The 19,191-nt window shown below is 41.3% G+C and overlaps 1 protein-coding gene across 1 annotated transcript in view; it reads left to right on the forward strand.

Moving 5' to 3' along the window:
* Positions 1-19,191, forward strand: part of LOC132818522 (uncharacterized) — a 44,909-nt gene that overhangs the window by 2,045 nt on the left and 23,673 nt on the right. Inside the window, exons 2-5 of the mRNA XM_060829582.1 lie at positions 1,448-1,692; positions 10,259-10,298; positions 11,041-11,090; positions 11,179-12,270. Of these exons, the coding sequence (XP_060685565.1) occupies positions 1,448-1,692; positions 10,259-10,298; positions 11,041-11,090; positions 11,179-12,270 (1,427 nt within the window). The remainder of the gene's footprint in view (positions 1-1,447; positions 1,693-10,258; positions 10,299-11,040; positions 11,091-11,178; positions 12,271-19,191) is intronic.

Raw genomic sequence — 19,191 nt, forward strand, 5'->3', positions numbered from 1 at the left:
CAAAATGGGTCTAGTTTAGTTTGGGAACATGGTTGGCATGGACTAATTGGAGTGAAGCGTCTATTTCTGTGCTCGATGACTCTATGACCTTCATGATTTTCAACACCTCTATCGAATCTCTCCTCAATTTATTCTTCACCAAGGAACACAATCCCAACTTTTCCAATCTACTGAAAAATTGAAATTTGAATATATGAAATAGGAGCAGAAGGCGGCCACTCCATTAAACCTGCTCAATCAATAAGATCATGGCTGATATGCTTCTGCTCTGAATTCCAAATTCTCATCCATCCCTCATAACTTTTGATTTCCTTGACTGACAAGAATCTACGTAGCTTACCTTAAAAAATGACACGCCTTCATTGTCTTCTGGGGCAGAGAGTTCCAAAGTCACAGGATCCATCAGAGATAAAATATTTCTTCTTATTTCTACCAAAAAGGGACAACCCTTAAATTTAAAAGAGTGTTCCGTATTTCTGGGTTTGCTGCAAAGAGTGAACATTCTTTTATGTCCATCTTGTCAAAACCATTAAGGAATTTATGAACTTCAACCAATCACCCACGTCTTTCTACCTCTGGTGGAAACACGTTCAGCCTATTCAAACTTTTCACATGAAACAAGACATTCATTCCAGGTGTCAATCTTGTAAACCTTGTCTGAACACCTCCAATGTATTCACATCCTTCCTTAAATAAGGAGACCAAAACTGCACACAGTTTTGCAGATTTGATATCATTATTGTCCCATGTAACTGACACATAATGTCCTTACTCAGAAACGAAAACAGAAATTGCTACAAAAGCTCTGTTCTGAGGAAGGGTCACTACACCTGAAGCATTAATTCTGATTTCTCTCTGGAGGGAAATCAGAGTTAATGTTTCAGAAGCAATGACCCTTCCTCAGAAAATAGCTTTTCCAGCAATTCTTGTTTTTGTTTCTGATTTTGAGCATCTGCAGTTATTTTGCTTTTTATCCTTACTTTCATGTTCAATTTCTCACAAAATTAAAGAATACATTCTATTAGTTTATTTTAATTCACTCCTTGTAACTGCAATGTTACAAGCACCAGGACAACTGAATACACCATGAAATTTAGCAGTCATTCACCATTTTGAAGAATTTTTCCTGCCAAAGTGAACTTCACATTTGCCCACTCACGACGTACCAATGCTGGTCTGTCTCCTTGTTATGTTATTTTTTACAACATACTTGGCTACCTGTCTTTCTGCAAACTTAGCCTTTGATCTCCTCATCTTAGTCATACTGCATCCATTCAAACGCCTTCAGAGCTTCCTAAAGTATGGAAACACTGAATAATTTGGGCAGCATCTAGACGAAAAATAAAGGAATGGACTCTTACATGGACAGCGTTGTATTTATTTATTTTAATAATGAAACGAGTTGGTCACTGACAGGTGAAGGTTTCTGATCCTCTTCCATCTGTAGTTGGGAGGAACATTTCGAAAGTTGCGTTTGGTTTGAGTGCTGCAGTTTGGCCGAGAGCAGACACTGTAGGCGACGGGGCAGTCCTCCATCTTCCGCGGAGATCCAGCTCCTGCTGCTTAGAGCCCGAGTCAAGCCCGGGACCGGGATCCGGGATCCGGCCCGCAGCAACAGAAGTGCCCCCGCTGCCGGAGCTGCTTCCCCAGACCGCGGCCGAACCGAGCGGCGTTCACTTGCTCCCGTTCCCGGTAAGATTCAGGGCGAACACCAACAGCTGCTTCCCTCGGCGTCTCCGCCGGTTAAAGGCTCAGCGGGAGATTCACATGATCAGGGTAACCTGGGGCGGAATCCCAGCCACTACCGTCCCGCGACCGGGGTAGGCAAAGGGCAGGCTTTGGGATGTATGGAATAGGCAATGGATAGGCATAGGGATGGTATGGAGGAGGCGATGGACCAGGATTGGGATGATATGGAGGAGACTATGGGCAAGCATTGGGATTGTATGGAGGAGACTATTGGGCCAGGATTGGGATGGTATGGAAGAGGCTATGGGCAGGCATTGGGATTGTATGGAGGAGGATATGGGTAGGCATTGGGATGGTATGGAGGAGGCTATGGGTCGGCATTGGGGTGGTATGGAGGAGGCTATGGGCCAGGATTGGGATGGTATGGAAGAGGCTATGGTTGGGCATTGGGATGGTATGGAGAAGGCTATGGATGGGCATTGGGATGGTATAGAGGAGGCTATGGGCATGGATTGGGGTGGATGGAGGAGGCTATGGGCTGGCATTTCAGTGTATGGAGGAGGGTGTGAGGAAGCATTTGGGTGTATAGAGTTAATATGGGCAGGCTATGGACAGACATTAGGATGGTATGGAGGAGGCTATGGGCAGGTATTGGGATGGTATGGAGGAGGCTATGGGTAGGCATTGGGATGGCATGGAGGGGGCTGTGGGCAGGTGTTTCGGTGTATGGAAGAGGCTATGGGGAAGCATTTAGGTGTAAAGGGTTAATATGGGCAGGCACTGCGATGTATGGAGGTGGCTATGGTCAATATTGTGGTCAATGTTCCTGAGGTTAGGGTAAGCGATGGAGCTGTAGGGGTGTCCCAAGTGTGAATCAGTAAAGACTAAATGCCAATTCTGATAAACACAAAATTGTTCATGTAAGATCTAATCTTTAATGTGTGTAAACTTGCTTTCTTATAGAAAAGTTACCATTCCCATAGCGGAGCCAAAATGTTGAGTGTTTATATAGTTGCAGTCAAATTTTCCTTCATTCTAACCCACTTGAAACAAAATTCAAGATTCCATTAGCTTTCCTGATTATCTGCTGAACCTTTAGGATATCACATAAATTGAAACAGTAAATTACTTCAATCCCTATATTCCTGTTCTTTTAAATTCAAGTAGCTGATTTCTATTGAGAAGAACATGTCGAATTGCCCCTTGAAATTCATTAATGTTTCTTATTGCACCTTGTATGAAAATAATTTATTGCACATCCTTTTACCCAAAAAAATTCCTACACTTCATATTTTGTCCTGAATTTGTCAGTGTGACCCTTCCTCTTCTGTTAGTGGCAGAAAGCTGCCTTGGATTCAGTCTATCCAAATAAGTGATAATTTTAAAGATTTATATTACCTTCACTCTCTGCTCTCACAAGAGCATAAAGATCCAAGATAATCAAACTTTTGTCATGCTTCATTCCTTTATGTTGACACCTACATCGGAAGTTCACCAGCAATGTATCAGAAGGCAGTGAAATTAATAACCAGTTAATTAATTGTAATTGTGTTATCTGAGAGAGGATTGAGATCTGGACAGTTCCTTCATTACTATTGTACAATTGTTAAATGTCAGAAGACCATAGAAAATGGAACTGAAATAGGCTGCTCCACCATTTGATCAGAGCATGACTGACCCGAGACTCCTCATGTCCACTTTCCTGCCCTTTCCCTATAACCCTTGATTTCCCCGATTGATTAATAATCTTTCTCAGCTGAAATATATACAAGGACTCTGTTCCCAGAGCTCTCAGTGAAAAGGAGTTGCAAAGACGCAAAATCCTCTGACAGAAGAAAATCTTCCTCAGCTCAACCTTAAATTGATACCCCTTTATTCTGAGACTGGTCCAAGATTCTCCCACAAAGGGAAACATCCTCTCAGCATTTACCCTCAGTCCCTTCAGAATCATGTATGTTTCGATTAGATCACCTCCTATCCTTCTAAACTTTAATGAGTAGAGTTCCCTCCTATTTAGTCTTTGCTCATAACACAGTCCCTCAATACCAGGGATCATCTAAGTGATCCCTCTCTAGCTACCTCCAATAGAATAAGTTTTTCTCAAATGAGGGGACCAAAACAGCACACATTTCTCCAAATGTGGTCTCACCAGCACCTTGTACAGTTGCAGTAAAATATCCCTTCTACTCCAACCCACTGAACACGAGTTACCTTTCCATTAGCTTTCCTGATTATCTGCTGAACATATGTGTTAGAGTCAACGAGACATCATGGAAACACACCCTGCAATACTCCAACAGTGGCCTAACCAATGTTCTGTACAGCCGCAACATGACGTCCCAACTCCTATACTCAATACCCTGACCAATAAAAGAAAGCGTACCAATCGCCTTTTTCACTATCCTATCCACCTGTGACTCCACTTTGAAGGAGCTGTGAACCTGCACTCCAAGGTCTCTTTGTTCAGCAACACTCTCCAGGACCTTACCATTAAGTCCTGCTAAGATTTGCTTTACCAAAATGCAACACCTCGCATTTATCTGAATTAAACTTCATCTGCCACTTCTCAGCCCACTGGCCCATCTGGTCAAGAACTTGTTGTAATCTGAGGTAACGTAGTTCGCTGTCCACTACACCTCCAATTTTGGTATAATCTGCAAACTTACTAACTGTACCTGTTATGTTTGCATCCAAATCAATTATGTAAATGACAAAAAGTAGAGGATCCAGCACCGATCCTTGAGGCACTCCACTGGTCACAGGCCTCCAGTCTGAAAAGCAACCCTCCACCACCACCTTCTGTCTTCTACCTTTCAGACAGTTCTGTATCCACGTAGCTAGTTCTTCCTGTATTCCGTGAGATCTAACCTTGCTAACCAGTCTCCCATGGGGTCTTGTCGAACGCCTTACTGAAGTCCATATCAATCACATCTCTGCCCTCATCAATCCTCTTTGTTACTTCTTCAAAAAATTCAATCAAGTTTGTGAGACATTATTTCCCATGCACAACGCCATGTTGACTATCCCTAATCAGCCCTTGCCTTTCCAAATACATGAGTAAAAAGTGAGGTCTGCAGATGCTGGAGATCAGAGCTGAAAATGTGTTGCTGGTTAAAGCACAGCAGGTTAGGCAGCATCCAAGGAACAGGAAATTTGACATTTCAGGCCAGAGCCTGATGAAGGTCCTGATGAAGGGCTCTGGTCCGAAACGTTGAATTTCCTGTTCCTTGGATGCTGCCTAACCTGCTGTGCTTTAACCAGCAACACATTTTCAGCTTTCCAAATACATGTACACCCTGTCCCTCAGGATTCCCACCAAAACTTGCCCACCACCGACGTCAAGCTCACTGGTCTACAGTTCCCCGGCTTGTCCTTACTACCCTTCCTAAAGAATGGTACCACGTTAGCCAACCTCCAGTCTTCCGGCACCTCGCCTGTGATTATTGATGATACAAATATCTTAGCATGAGGCCCAGCAATCACTTCTTGAGCTTCCCACAGAGTTCTAGAGTACACCTGATCAGGTCCTGGGGATTTATGTACCTTTGTGCATTTCAAGTCATCCAGGACTTGCTCCTCTGTAATATGGACATTTTGCAAGATGTCACCATCTATTTCGCTATTTTCTATATCTTCCATATCCTTTTCCGTACTAAATACTGATGCAAAATACTCGTTTAGTATCTCCCCAATTTTCAGTGGCTCTGCACAAAGGCCACCTTGCTGATTTTTGAGGAGCCCTATTCTCTCCCTAGCATTCTGTGTTTTGTGCACCCCAAGTCCCTTTGTGTTGCAGCTTTTTGCAGTTTTTTTCCATTTAAGTAATACCCTTTTTTTGTTTTCCTTCCAAAATGAAGCACTTCATATTTTTCCAAATTGTACTCCATTTGCAACTTTTTGTCTGCTTACTTATCCTACCAATATTCCTCTAAACTGTTTGTATCCCTCTTGCAACTTTCCTTTTCCTCTATTTTTGTGTCATCTGCAAATTTGACTACAGTACACTTGCTTCCTTCCTCCAAATCATTCAAATATATTGTAAACCGTTGTGGTGCCAGCACTGATATCTGTGGAATCCCACTGATTACAGGTTGCCAACCTAAAAAAAGCATCCCTTATCCCCAATTGCTGATTCCTGCCCATTAACCAATTCTCTAATCATTACTACCCCCAACACTGTGGTCTCTTTGGATCAATGGCACACAAGACACACCGAGAGAATTACTAACGGCTTATAAGAGCCAAGAACATAGAGTCAAAGAGTCGTACAGCACAGAGACAGGCCCTTTGGTCCAAATTGGTGTTAAAGAACCGGTTCAAGATGGCTCGGGGAATCCCTGATGGACTCGACCTATAGCCTCTCTTCGTTCACCCCGGAGATTGTACTCTGGTAGTCTGGAATAGAAAACTCTTACAGTTTAGTTCAAAGTATTTACAAATGGCATCAATGTTACACTATAATATAGATTCTAAAACCAGTAACAGAGTAGTGGCGGCAGCTCTTAGCCCTAAGAGCATTCTCAGGCTACCCCCCTTATTGCTGCAAACAAGCTGTGTTTATACAGAATTTGGTATTAAATTTACAAAAATGCCACATGTCCTTAATCAGATAAGCAGCAATAAAATGGCAAAAGTTCACAGAGAATGTGAAACTTATTGACAGGTCTGTGTACGCTTGACTCATTAAGCTACATGCACATCAAAGTGGGAAATCTTAATCCAGCCAGGCCCAAATGCCAATTTGCTTTGGCTAGTGCGTCATAACGAGAGACTAATAAAAAAAGTCATGAGGTAATCTTGCTTAGCTGACATGTTCCGTATCATTGACCTACAAAATGGCTTTTTCTTTTAAAATCATCTCAGATTTCCAGAATGCAAATGAAATTCATAACATTCCTGGATCTCGAGCTCCCAGGAACAACACACAAACTTTCAATCCACGACAACCCAGTGTTTACTCAAATCAGAACATAAAGGGTTAATTTTCCACCAGCTTCCATTCTCGTTCTCTCTCTCCCTCGTGCTCTCTCTCCCTCGACCCCTTCATTCAGCGAATGTAATTAACAGAAGAATGTTTTTTCTCTCTCACTTATGCATTAATATCTTTCAACTTCCTTACTAACCTGTAAAGCTAATGAGACATTCACTTTCCAGCACAGTCAAGATGAGAGAACTGAGCTTCATAAATTCAAATCTGCTCATTGTGATATACGTGAAAATGTATCAGGATTGTTATATTACTTGCATATTCCACTCAGCTTATTAAATTACAAGTTCTTTTTCTAAAGAGTCTTTGATATTATCCAACAATTTAGTTATTCTACATCCTATTGTGAAATATGTGCCTCTGGCATGAGAAGGAAGTACTGCCACACATTCCACAAGTGAACAAATGTTATCACCTTATCTACACTGATCCAAGATTTACACAGATGTCCCAAATTTCTCTGAACAAGCATTTTCCCACCTTCTCTGTAGCATTTACGGCTACAGACTTTCTCACTAGTCCATGCCGACCAAAATGTCCATCCATGCTAACTCCATTTCCCTGCACTTGACCCATTTCCTTCTAAACTTTTCCTATCCATGTATTTGTCTAAATGTCTTTTAAACCTGTCTCAATCACTTCCACTGGCAGCTCATTCCATATGGGTACCACCCTCTATGCAACAATATTGCCCCTCAGGTTCCCTTTTATTCTTTCTCCTCTAACCTTAAACAGATATCCTCGATTCTCCAACCCTGGGAAATAGACTCAGTGCATTCTCCTACCCACGCCGGTCATGATCTAATACACTTATATAAGATGCCCATAAGACTGCATTCTAAAGATAAGAGTCCTAGATTATTCATCCTCTCCCTATAACTCAGACTCTTGAGTTCTGGCAACATTCTTGCAAGTTTCTTCTGCACTCTTTTCAGTTTAATAACATACTTTCTCTGGCAAGGTGACCAAAACTGAACACTGTACTCACAAGTGCAGCCTCACCAACATCCTGTACAACTGCAACATAACTTCCTAACTTCTATACTCATGGTCTTGACTGATAAAGGCCAGCATGTTAAAAGCCGTGTTCACTGTCCTGTCAACCTCTGACTCCACTTTCAAAGAACTATGCTCCTGGACTCCAAGGTCCCTCTATTCCACTACACTCTGTAAGGCTCTACCATTCATCATAAAACCCCTACCTTGATTTGACTTTCCAAAATAAAAGACTTCACACTCATCTATATTATGCTCCATTTGCCATTTCTCAGCCCACTTGCCCAGTTGATCAAGGTCCCTGCTGCAATTTCTGATAACCTTCTTCACTTTCCACGAAACTGCTCATTTTGGTGTCATTTGCAAACATCCTAATCATGCCATGTACATTCTCATTCAAATCATTGATATAGATACCAAACTGCAATGAGCCCAGCACTGACCCCTGAGGCACACCACTAGTCACAGGCCTCCAGTCTGACAAGCATCCTTCCACTATTACCCTTCCTGCCATCAAGTCAACTGTATCCAAATTTCCAGCTCTACCTGGATTCTACGTGATCTAACCATCCAGAGCAGCCCTCCATGTGGAACCTTAGCAAAGCCCTTACTGACATCCATATAGATCATGTCTACCGCCCTGACCTCATCAACCTTTCTGGTCACTTCATCAAAGAACTCTAATAAATCTGTGAGGCATGATCTCCCACGCACAAAACCATGTTAACTACTCTGAATCAAACCCTGGCTTTTCAAATGCATATATATCTTAACCCTTTGAATCTTCTCAAGTAACCTACCTACCACAGATGTTAAGCTTACTGATCTATAGTTCTCAGGTTTTTCTTTGCAGCCCTTCTTGAATAAGGGCACAACATTTGGCTAACAATGATACAAAAATATCAGCCAGGCCCCCTGCAATTTCTTCTCTAGCCTCTTGCAAGGTTCTTGGATATATCTATAAAGCAACTTTTTTTGTCAAACAAGATAGTTTTTCAACTGACCGTGGTAATTAAGTAGTGATGTTAGGGACAGTTCTTTGTCTCTCGCATTTTAACAGCTGACGACGCGGGTGACGTTTTTCTGCATCGCTGGTTTAGTCCATGTCGTAACTCCATGTCTAGAGGGGCTAGAAGGTCGGGTGAGCAAGTTTGGGGATGGTACGAAGGTCGGTGGAGTTGTTGACAGTGAGGAAGGATGTGGCAGGTTACAGTGGGATATAGATAAGCTGCAGAGCTGGGCAGAAAGGTGGCAAATGGAGTTCAATGTAGGTAAATGTGAAGTGATTCACTTTGGTAAGAGTAACAAGAAGATGGAGTACTGGGCTAATGGTCAGATACTTGGTAGTGTGAATGAGCAGAGGGATCTTGGTGTCCATGTGCACAGATCTCTGAAAGTTGCCACCCAGGTAAATAGTGCTGTGAAGAAGGCATATGGCGTACTGGCTTTTATTGGTAGAGGAATTGAGTTCCGGAGTCCTGAGGTCATGTTGCAGTTGTATAAGACTCTGGTTCGGCCGCATTTGGGGTATTGAGTGCAGTTTTGGTACTATAGGAAGGATGTGAAAGCACTGGAACGGGTGCAGAGGAGGTTTACCAGGATGTTGCCTGGTATGGTAGGAAGATCGTATGAGGAAAGGCTGAGGCACTTGGGGCTGTTTTCATTGGAGAAAAGAAGGTTTAGGGGTGACTTGATAGAGGTGTACAAGATGATTAGGGGTTTAGATAGGGTTGACCATGAGAACCTTTTTCCACATTTGGAGTCAGCTAATACGAGGGGGCATAGATTTAAATTAAGGGGTGGTAGGTATAGGACAGATGTTCGGGGTAGATTCTTTACTCAGCAAATCGTGAGTTCATGGAATGCCCTGCCGGTAGCAGTGGTGGACTCTCCCTCTTTCTGGGCATTTAAATGGGCATTGAATAGGCATATGGAGGATAGTGGGCTAGTGTAGGTTAGGTGGGCTTGGATCGGCGCAATATCGAGGGCCAAAGGGCCTGTACTGCGCTGTATTTTTCTATGTTCTATGTTCTATGTTCTAATTGCAACTGCATAAGTATTCTAATCAGAATAGAAGTGAAATGTTAACAGAAACTTTGAAAATGAAATTTCTCTTTCAACAACAGCAGTAATATATTCAACATATTCAAACAAATATGAACATGCAAATTAGAAGTTAAATGGAGAATTGCATACTCAGAAATAACTTATTTCAAAGATAAGTTTTTTCAATGTTTGTCCTCAATGGAGACTTGAAAATGTGTAGCTTCATTCCCTACTGGCAGTCACAAATTTTGTATTCCGTATTATAAATGTTTAAATGCTTACAGTAGAACTTGGACCTGAAGTATATTTCAGATTAGTTAGGTGTTTAAACAACTGAGTTCAGAGGGAGAAATATATTTTTCAGAGCAAAATAATTATTTACTGTAATGGAAAAATCCAATACCTATGTTTGAGTCACTAGTAATCAAGATTTTATTTGATTTATGTAATGGCAAATGGTATAGAGATAATCTGTTGGTTTTCTAATGGTTGACTGATTCTTTGATAGTACACCCTTAATGTTGGGTCTGTTTCTTACAGGATGGGAGAGGGAAGATGACTGCATTCGTATTCCCTGGTGGTATGTGGAAGCTCACACATCTGCCTCCAATTATCAGAGTTGCAATCTAGTTTTCTATTTGAACAACAGGATCTCTGAAAATAGCTTGTGATGTTAAAGACAATTCCTCAGGCAATCTGAATTCTGATTATTTGGCTGTATCAACAATAATAGTTTGCATTTATGTAGTGTCTTTGGTGTTGAAATATGGACCAAGGTGCTTCCCTGAAGTGTACAGTTATCAGACAAAAGTTAACATCAAGCTGAAGCAGACCATATTAGGAAGAGTAACTAAACATTTGACCAAATCAATGAATTTTAAGGAGGTAACAAGGTCAAGTCAAAGCACCTAAGGCTTGGGGTCTAGATGCAGCTGCTGAGATGCACAATCACAGCATGGAGGAAATAAGAATTCTTAAGAGTTTCAAATGTTTGATGAAGTTATACATAGGTAACAACAAGATGATAAATGCATTTAAACCCAAGTTAAGAGTTTCAAATTCTATTGTAAAGGGAAACTGGAAGCCAGTTTAGATCAGCATCAAGTATGGGGGTGAGTTGTACTTACCACTCAGAATATGGATGAACTGAAGTTCATTCTGTCCTTTTAGTATTGGTCAAGGTGGGCAATGTTTCATAAATGGAAGCAGGCAGTTTTTATGACAGTTTTCTCCTTTTTCTCAGCAGAAAACTAGTTTTTTTTTTCCATTTAAAATTTGGTTGAGACCAGCAAATTTGCATTCTAATTTGTTATTTGTTACAGGCAATTCAGGAAAGAGTTTGACATTGGAAATATGGAAGTCAAACCCAAAGGTAAATTGAATTATATGTGTTTGAAACATTAAGAAAAGCATTTGCATTTTTTTGTGAAATTCTAAACAATCTTTACTTTTTTTTTAAGATTACACATTCCCCAAAGACAACTATTCCAATTCAGTGTTTCACTTAACAAGGGAACACCTTGAACTGCTGGTGATTTGGTCGCATTGTCATGGTAACCAATGCTCATTTACTCCAACCTGGAGGGAGATTGTTGAAGAACACCAAAATGGAATCCTGGCTATTTTATGGGCATGTGAAGCTGGTCATTCCTACCATTGGTGGACTGGAGGCATGTGTCAACTACCTTGTGATCAAGATAAATCCAGAGCCCAGTTGCCTTTGAAATCCAAGCAGTTCGAAGATGTGTTAGTGTCAGCTGTTCAAATAAGAAAGCCACATAGAATTAAGACTACTGATGGAGATTTAACAAAAGAAACTAATTCATTTGATGGCTCTTGTAAGCCTTTTCTTCCTGCTGACAATAAAACAGTCCGAAATGGGGCATCAGTTTCTCAATTTCCTTCAACACACCAGTCGTGGAGAGAAACTGGAATGCTTGATAGTGACAAAGGGAAATTAGGTGTTGATGACACAATGAGTGAAACAGTAGTTGGCAAGAAACCAGATATCCTCCATATAAAAACTGAAAAAGAAGAGACCTCAGATTTTAATGACCAATGTGTAATGAAAGCTGAAAACAGAAATCAAAGTCGAGAATTGAAAAAATATCACTTGGGTAATAGCTCCTTAGTTGTAGGACAATCAGCTGGACACAATATATCTCCAAATGAGACATGCAGTGTATCAAACGGCTACAGAAAACGGACATCTGTTGATGATCAGTGCTCTGGTTCATCATTAATGTCTCATTATAATAATGGCAAAGTTCACATTGCAGAACTACACCACTCCCCCCATCCTATATCCAGAGGGTCTTGCTTAACTGGAAGATTGATAGAGAATACCATGAAACCATCGGATATGTCAACTGGAGAGTACTGCGTTGGGTCAGCCAAGCTAGCAAATCATGACCAAAATGGATCGAATCTAGGACCACTTTTAGATTCTGAATGTGTCAGGCCCTTAACCCATAATCGTATAAATTCTGACATTGATGACCCTGAATTACAGTGTGATCCTTCAGAATCATCTGGGCAAGAGGGAGTTCTAGGTAACAACATTTTTAAAATTCCATCATTGAGCCAAAGTGTTCCATGAGTGATTGTGTATTTTGTCATTCTCAGTTATTGTGTACAGTTTTGGTCTCCTGAGCTAAGGAACAATATACATACCACAGAGAAGTTGCAATGGAGGGTCACCAGACTACTCTTTTGCAGGCAAGAGTATCCTCTGAGAGAAGATTCGAGGAGACTAGGCCCATATTCTCTGAGTTTAGACAAATGAGGTAATCTTATTGAAACATACAAATCTCTTAAAGAGCTCAACAGAGTAGATATTGTAACAATGTTTCCCTGGTTGATCAGTGGGGTGGGGATATGGCAGGGTAGTTCAAAACCAGGAACAAAGTTTCACTATAAGGGTAGATCTCTAGGAATCTCTTCACACTGGGCAATGAACCTTTGAAATTCTCTCCAGCAGAGGACTGTGAAAACTTTGAATCATTGAGTACATTCAAGACAGAGACCAATAGATTTATAGGTATTGAAGACATCATGGATTTGAGTATAGTGTTGAAAATGGTATTGTCTTAAAGATCAGCTATGATCTAGTTGAATGATGAAGCATGCTCAAAGGGTTGATAGCATCCTTCTGGTCCTACTTTCTGTTTCTATGTTGCTATGTTTTCATTTAACCAGATGTTTTAGTAACTATGCAAATATACTGCATAGAATCATAGAGATGTACAGCATAGAAACAGACCCCTCGGTCCAACCCATCCATGCCGACCAGATATCCCAACCCAATCTAGTCTCACCTGCCAGCACCTGGCCCATATCCCTCCAAACCCTTTAACTTGAAAAAATAATATATTTTCAAAGAACACACGATATATTTGTGAGCCTTCATCCAATCTTGATAGTTCTATCCTCAAAAAAGGTTATCCTATGATGTTAGACAGAAGTTTTGTTTTTGTATCACAGCCTTACCTCTGGAGTCATAGAGATCTAAAGCACAAAGAAAGGTCCTTCAGCCAATTGATCCAATCAGTATAAACAACCATCTAACTATTTTAATCCCATTTTCCAGCATTTGTCCTGTACCCTGGATGCATTGGCATTCCATGTGCACATCTAAGTACTTCTTAAACGGTGAGGATTTTTGCCTCTCTCACACTTACATGCAGTGAATTTCAGATTCCTGCCATCCTCTGGCTGAAAACATATTTTCTCACATCTTTTCTAAACCTTTGACCCCTTAAATTTATGCCACTGGTCATTGATCCCTGCATAAAGGGGAAATGTTTCTCTATTTACCTTATCTAACTCCATCATAATTCTATATGTTTCAATCATGACATCTCTCAGTCTTCTCTGCTCTGAGGAAAATAATCTCAATCATACTTTTCATAACTGAGACTCTCCAGCCCAGACAACATCCTGGTAAATCTCCTTTGCACCTTCTCCAGTGCTATCATATCCCTCCTATAATGTGGATCCCACACAATTCTTAATTGCACACAGTTGTGATCTAACCAAGGTTTATACAGTTCTTGCATAACTTCTCTGCTCTTAAACTCCAAGCTTCAACTAGTAAAGGCAAGTATATAATTCACCTTCTTAACCACTTTATCAGTTCTGATAACTGAAGGGGACTGGTGTTCATGCACACTAAGGTCCTGCTGTTCTGTCGTCCTTCCCGGGGTTCTGCCGTTCATCATGTATTCCCTTGCCTTGTTTGTCCTACCCAATTGCACTGCCTCACATTTATCCGGATTGAATTCTACTTGCCATTGATCAGCCAATCCATATCCTCTTGTAGCCTAAAGGTGTCGTTCTCACTATTTGCCAACCCATCAATTTTTGAACTGTCTTTGAACGTACTAATCAACCCTCCTACATTCAAGTCTAAATCCTTCATAAACAGCAAGGGTCTAATACTGATCTCCGTGGAATCCCACTGAACACAGGCTTCTAGTCACAAAAACACCTCTCAACCATCACCCTCAGCTACCTGCCATTCAAGTAGCCAAATTTCCTTGAATACCATGAACTCATACCTTTGCTATCAATCTCAGATGTCAGACCTTATCAAAAATCTTGCTGAAGCCCAAGTAGACTACATCAAAAGCATTGCCATCATGTGCACAGCCGTTCACCAGTTTGAAAAATTCAGTGAAATTGGTCAGATGTGACCTCCTCCTTAATAAAACCGTGCTGAATGTTCTTGATTAATCCTTGCCTCTCCAGTTACAGATGAATTCTCTCTCTCAGAAGTGCTTCCAATAGTTTCCCCACACTGAGGTTAGACTGACCCGGCCTTGGGTTTCCAGGTTATTCCTTGGCATTCTTCTCGAATGTCAATATGACACTGGCTGTCATCCAGTCCTCTGGCATCTCTCCTGTGCTCAGAGAGGAATTGAAAATTTATGCAAGCGCCCCTGCGATATCCCTTGCTTCGTTCAACAGCCTGGTATATATTTCATCCAGCCCTCAAGATTTATCTACTTTTAAGCCTTCTAGACCATTCAGAACCTCCTCTTTGCCTATGCTAATTTCTCTAAAGCATCACAGACCTTCTCCCTGATTTTTCTACCCACATAAAACTAATGCCACCCGAACCAGATGGGTACCAATATCTTTGGGGGGGAGATTTGCTAATGCTGTTCGGGAAGGTTTGAACTAATTCAGCAAGGGGATAGGAATGTAAATTGTAGTTCCGGTGTCCAGGAGGTTAAGAGTAGTGAGGTGAGAAATTTGTTTCAAGGTCACAAGAGTAAGCTGGCAAGCAGGAAGGTGATTGAAGTGTGACTACTTGAACACCAGGAGCATCTGGAATAAGGTGGGTGAACTTGCAGCATGGGTTGGTACCTGGGACTTCGATGTTGTGGCTATTTTGGAGACTTGGATAGAGCAGGTACAGGAATATTTGTTGGATTTAGATGTTCCAGTAAGAACAGAAAAGATGGTAAAAGAGGGAGAGGTGTAGCATTGTTAGTCAAGGATAGTATTACAGTGACAGAATTGTCTACTAAGGTAGTATGGGCTGAGGTTAGAAACAGAAAAGGAGAGGTCACCCTGTTGGGATTTTTCTGTAGGCCTCTGAATAGTTCCAGAGATGTAGAGGAAATGATTGCAAAGATGATTTTGGTTAAGAGCGAGCATAACAGGGTTTTGGATATAGGTTTGCTCGCTGAACTGAAAGGTTCATTTTTAGACGTTTCACTACCTTACTAGGTAACATCTTCAGTAGACCTCATGCGAAGCAGTGCTGAAAATTCCAGCTTTCTATTTATTTTTGGGTTTCTTTTGGTTGGTGATGTTATTTCCTGTGGTGAAGTCACTTCCTGTTCCTTTTCTCAGGGGGTGGTAGATGGGGTCTAATTTGATTGTTTGTTGATAGCGTTCCGGTTGGAATGCCATGCTTCGAGGAATTCTTGTGCGTGTCTTTGTTTGGCTTGTCCTAGGATGGATGTATTGTCCCAGTTGAAGTGGTGTCCTTCCTCATCTGTATATAAGGATACTAGTGAGAGAGGGCCATGTTCTTTTTGTGGCTAGTTGGTGTTCATGCATCCTGGTGGCTAGTTTTCTGCCTGTTTGTCCAATGAAGAGTCTTTCAAGTTCATTAGCTGCTGTTTTAATGTGTTGGTGGGTTTGTGGGCTACCATGATGCCAAGGGGTCTGAGTAGTCTGACAGTCATTTCCGAGATGTCTTTGATATAGGGGAGTGTGGCTAGGGTTTCTGGACATGTTTTGTCTGCTTGTTTTGGTTTGTTGCTTCAAAATCTGCGGACTGTGTTCATTGGGTACCCATTCTTTTTGAATACACGGTATTTTGATTTTCCTCTGCTCTGCGTAGTCATTTACAAAATACCGTGCAAGAATTGTAACAAAAACTACATTGGAGAAACAGGCAGATAACTAGCCACCAGAACACATGAACACCAACTAGCCACATATGGATGAGGAAGGACACTACTTCGACTGGGACAATACATACATCCTAGGACAAGCCAAACAAAGTCTTCCTAGAATTCCTAGAAGCATGGCATTCCAACCGACGAGAAACACATTGAGTTAGACCCTATCTACCACCCCCTGAGAAAAGGAACAGGAGGTGACTTCACCACAGGAAATGACATCACCAACCCAAAGAAACCCAAACATATAAATAGAAAGCAGGAATTTTCAGCATTGCTTTGCATGAGGTCCACTGAAGATGTTACCTAGTAAGGTAGCGAAACCTCTGGAAATGAACCTTTTCAGCTCAGCGGGCAAATCTACATACAAAATCTCAACCTGAGCTACAAATCTTCTCAAAACTCGCTAATAACAGGGTAGTTCTCATGGAGGCCTTTGACTTTCCAAATATTGACTGGAAACTGCAGGGGATGGACACAATTGAAATGTGGAGCTTACTCAAGGAACAACTACTGCGTGTCCTTGATAAGTATATATCTGTCAGAAAAGAAGTGGTCGAGTGAGGGAGCTATGGTTTACTAAGGAAGTTGAATCTCATGTCAAGAGGAAGAAGAAGGCTTATGTTAGGATGGCAACTGAAGGCTCAGTTAGGGTGCTTGAGTTGCAGGCTAGCCAGGAAAGATCTAAAGAGAGAACTAAGAAGAGCCAGGATGAAACATGAGAAATCGTTGGATCAAGAAAAACCTAAAGCTTTCTACAGATATAACAAGAATAAAAGAATGACTAGAGTAAGATTAGGGCCAATCAAGAACAGCAGTGGGAAGTTGTGTGTAGAGTCCGAAGAGGTAGGAGATGCATTAAATGAATACTTTTCATTGGTATTCACACTGCAAAAAGATAATGTCGTCAAGGAGAGTACTGAGATACAGGCTAACAGACTAGATGGGATTGAGGTTCACAAGGAGGAGGTGTTAGCAATTCTGGGAAGTGTAAAAATAGGTAAGTCCCTTGGGCCAGATGGGATTAATCCTAGGATTCTCTGGGAAGCCAGGGAGGAGATAGCAGAGCCTTTGATTTTGATCTTTATGTTGTCATTGTCTACAGGAATAGTGCCAGAAGACTGGAGGATAGTAAATGTGGCCCTTGTTCAAGAAAGGGAGTAGAGATAACCCTGGTAATTATAGACCAGTGAACCTTACTTCAGTTGTGGGTAAAGTGTTGGAAAAGGTTATAAGAGATAGGATTTATAATCATCTAGAAAGGAATACGTTCATTAGGGATAGTCAACGTGGTTTTGTGAAGGGTAGGTTGTGCGTCAGAAACCTTATTGAGATCTTTGAGAAGGTGACCAAACAGGTGGATGAGGGTAAAGCACTTGATGTGGTGTACATAGATTTCAGTAAGACATTTGATAAGGTTCCCCACAATAGGCTTTGCACAAAATATGGAGGCATGAGATTGAGGGTAATCTAGAAATTTAGATAAGAAATTAGCTAGCTGAAAGAAGTCAGAGAATGGTGGTTGATGGGAAATGTTCATCCTGGAGTTCAGTTACTAGTGGGTTCCATCGCTGTTTGTCATTTTTATAAATGACCTGGATGAAGACATAGAAGGATGGGTTAGTAAATTTGCAGATGACACTAAGGTCGAGGGAGTTGTGGGCAGTGCCAAAGGTTGTTGCACATTACAGAGGGACATAGATAAGCTGCAGAGCTGGGCTGAGAGGTGGCAAATAGAGTTTAATGTGGAAAAGTGTGAGGTGATTCACTTTGGAAAGAGCAACAAGAATAAAGAGTAATGGCCTAATGGTAAGATTCCTTGCAGTGTGGATGAGCAGAGAGATCTCAGCATCCATATACATTGATCCATGAAAGTTGCCACCCAGGTTGATAGGGTTATCAAGAAGCCATACGGTGTGTTTACTTTTATTGGTAGAGGGATTGAGTTTCGAAGCTACAAGGTCATGTTACAGCTGCACAAACTGTTGTGGCCGCACTTGGGGTATTGCGTACAGTTCTGGTCACCGTATTATAGGAAGAATGTGGAAGCTTTGGAAACGGTTCAGAGGCAATTTACTAGGAAGTTGGTGGTATGGCGGGAAGGTCTGATGAGGAGAGGCTGAGGGACTTGAGGCTGTTTTGTTAGAGAGAAGAAGGTTGAGAGGTGACTTAATTGAGGCTATAAGATAATCAGAGGGTTGGATAGGATGGATAGTGAGAATCTCTTTCCTCAGAAGGAAATGGCTAACACGAGGGGACAGAGCTTTAAATTGAGGGGTGATAGATAAAGGACAGATGTCAGAGGTAGTTTCTTTACTCAGAGAGTAATAGGGGCTTGGAATGCCCTGCCTACAACTCATCAATTTTAAGGACATTTAAATGGTCATTGGATAAACAAATGGATGAAAATGGAATAGCGTAGGATAGATAGGTTTAAGATTGGTTCCACAGATCTTTGCAACATCGAGGGCCAAAGGGCCTGTACTGCACTGTAACATTCTATGTTCTCATGGGGTGGTGATAGTAGGGCTTTAAACTTCCCCAAAATTAACTGGGGTAGTCTTTATGTGAAAGGTTTGAACTGACCAGCACTGTTAAAAGGCATCCAGGACAGCTTTTTAAGCCAGTTAATAGAAGGCCTTTCAAGAGGGGGAGTGGTCCTCAACTTAATATTTAATTAAATTGGGCAAGTGGTTTAAGTAGCTCCACATACACATTACCACTGTGGTCTTTAATGGGTCCTACTCTTTCTCTTGTTATCCTTTTAACCTGCATGTACATGCGAAAGAATTAAGGATTGTTCTTTACATATCCCCTTTTAGTTCTCTTAATCTCCCTTTTATGTTACCTTTTGCACATTTCTGTAGTCTTCTATGGCTTCTGCTGTATTGAACTCCAGGTATCTGCGTCTTCTCTTTTTCTGTAATCCATTTCTTTGATATCCATGTTTCACTGGATTTGATGGTCCCATCCTTTTTCAGTTAGAACATGTTGGTCCTGAACTCTCCATATTTTATTGTTGATTGCATCCCACTGTTCTGAGAATATCTGAAA

This window comes from Hemiscyllium ocellatum, chromosome 9 (genome assembly GCF_020745735.1).
Source record: "Hemiscyllium ocellatum isolate sHemOce1 chromosome 9, sHemOce1.pat.X.cur, whole genome shotgun sequence".
NCBI lineage: Eukaryota > Metazoa > Chordata > Chondrichthyes > Orectolobiformes > Hemiscylliidae > Hemiscyllium > Hemiscyllium ocellatum.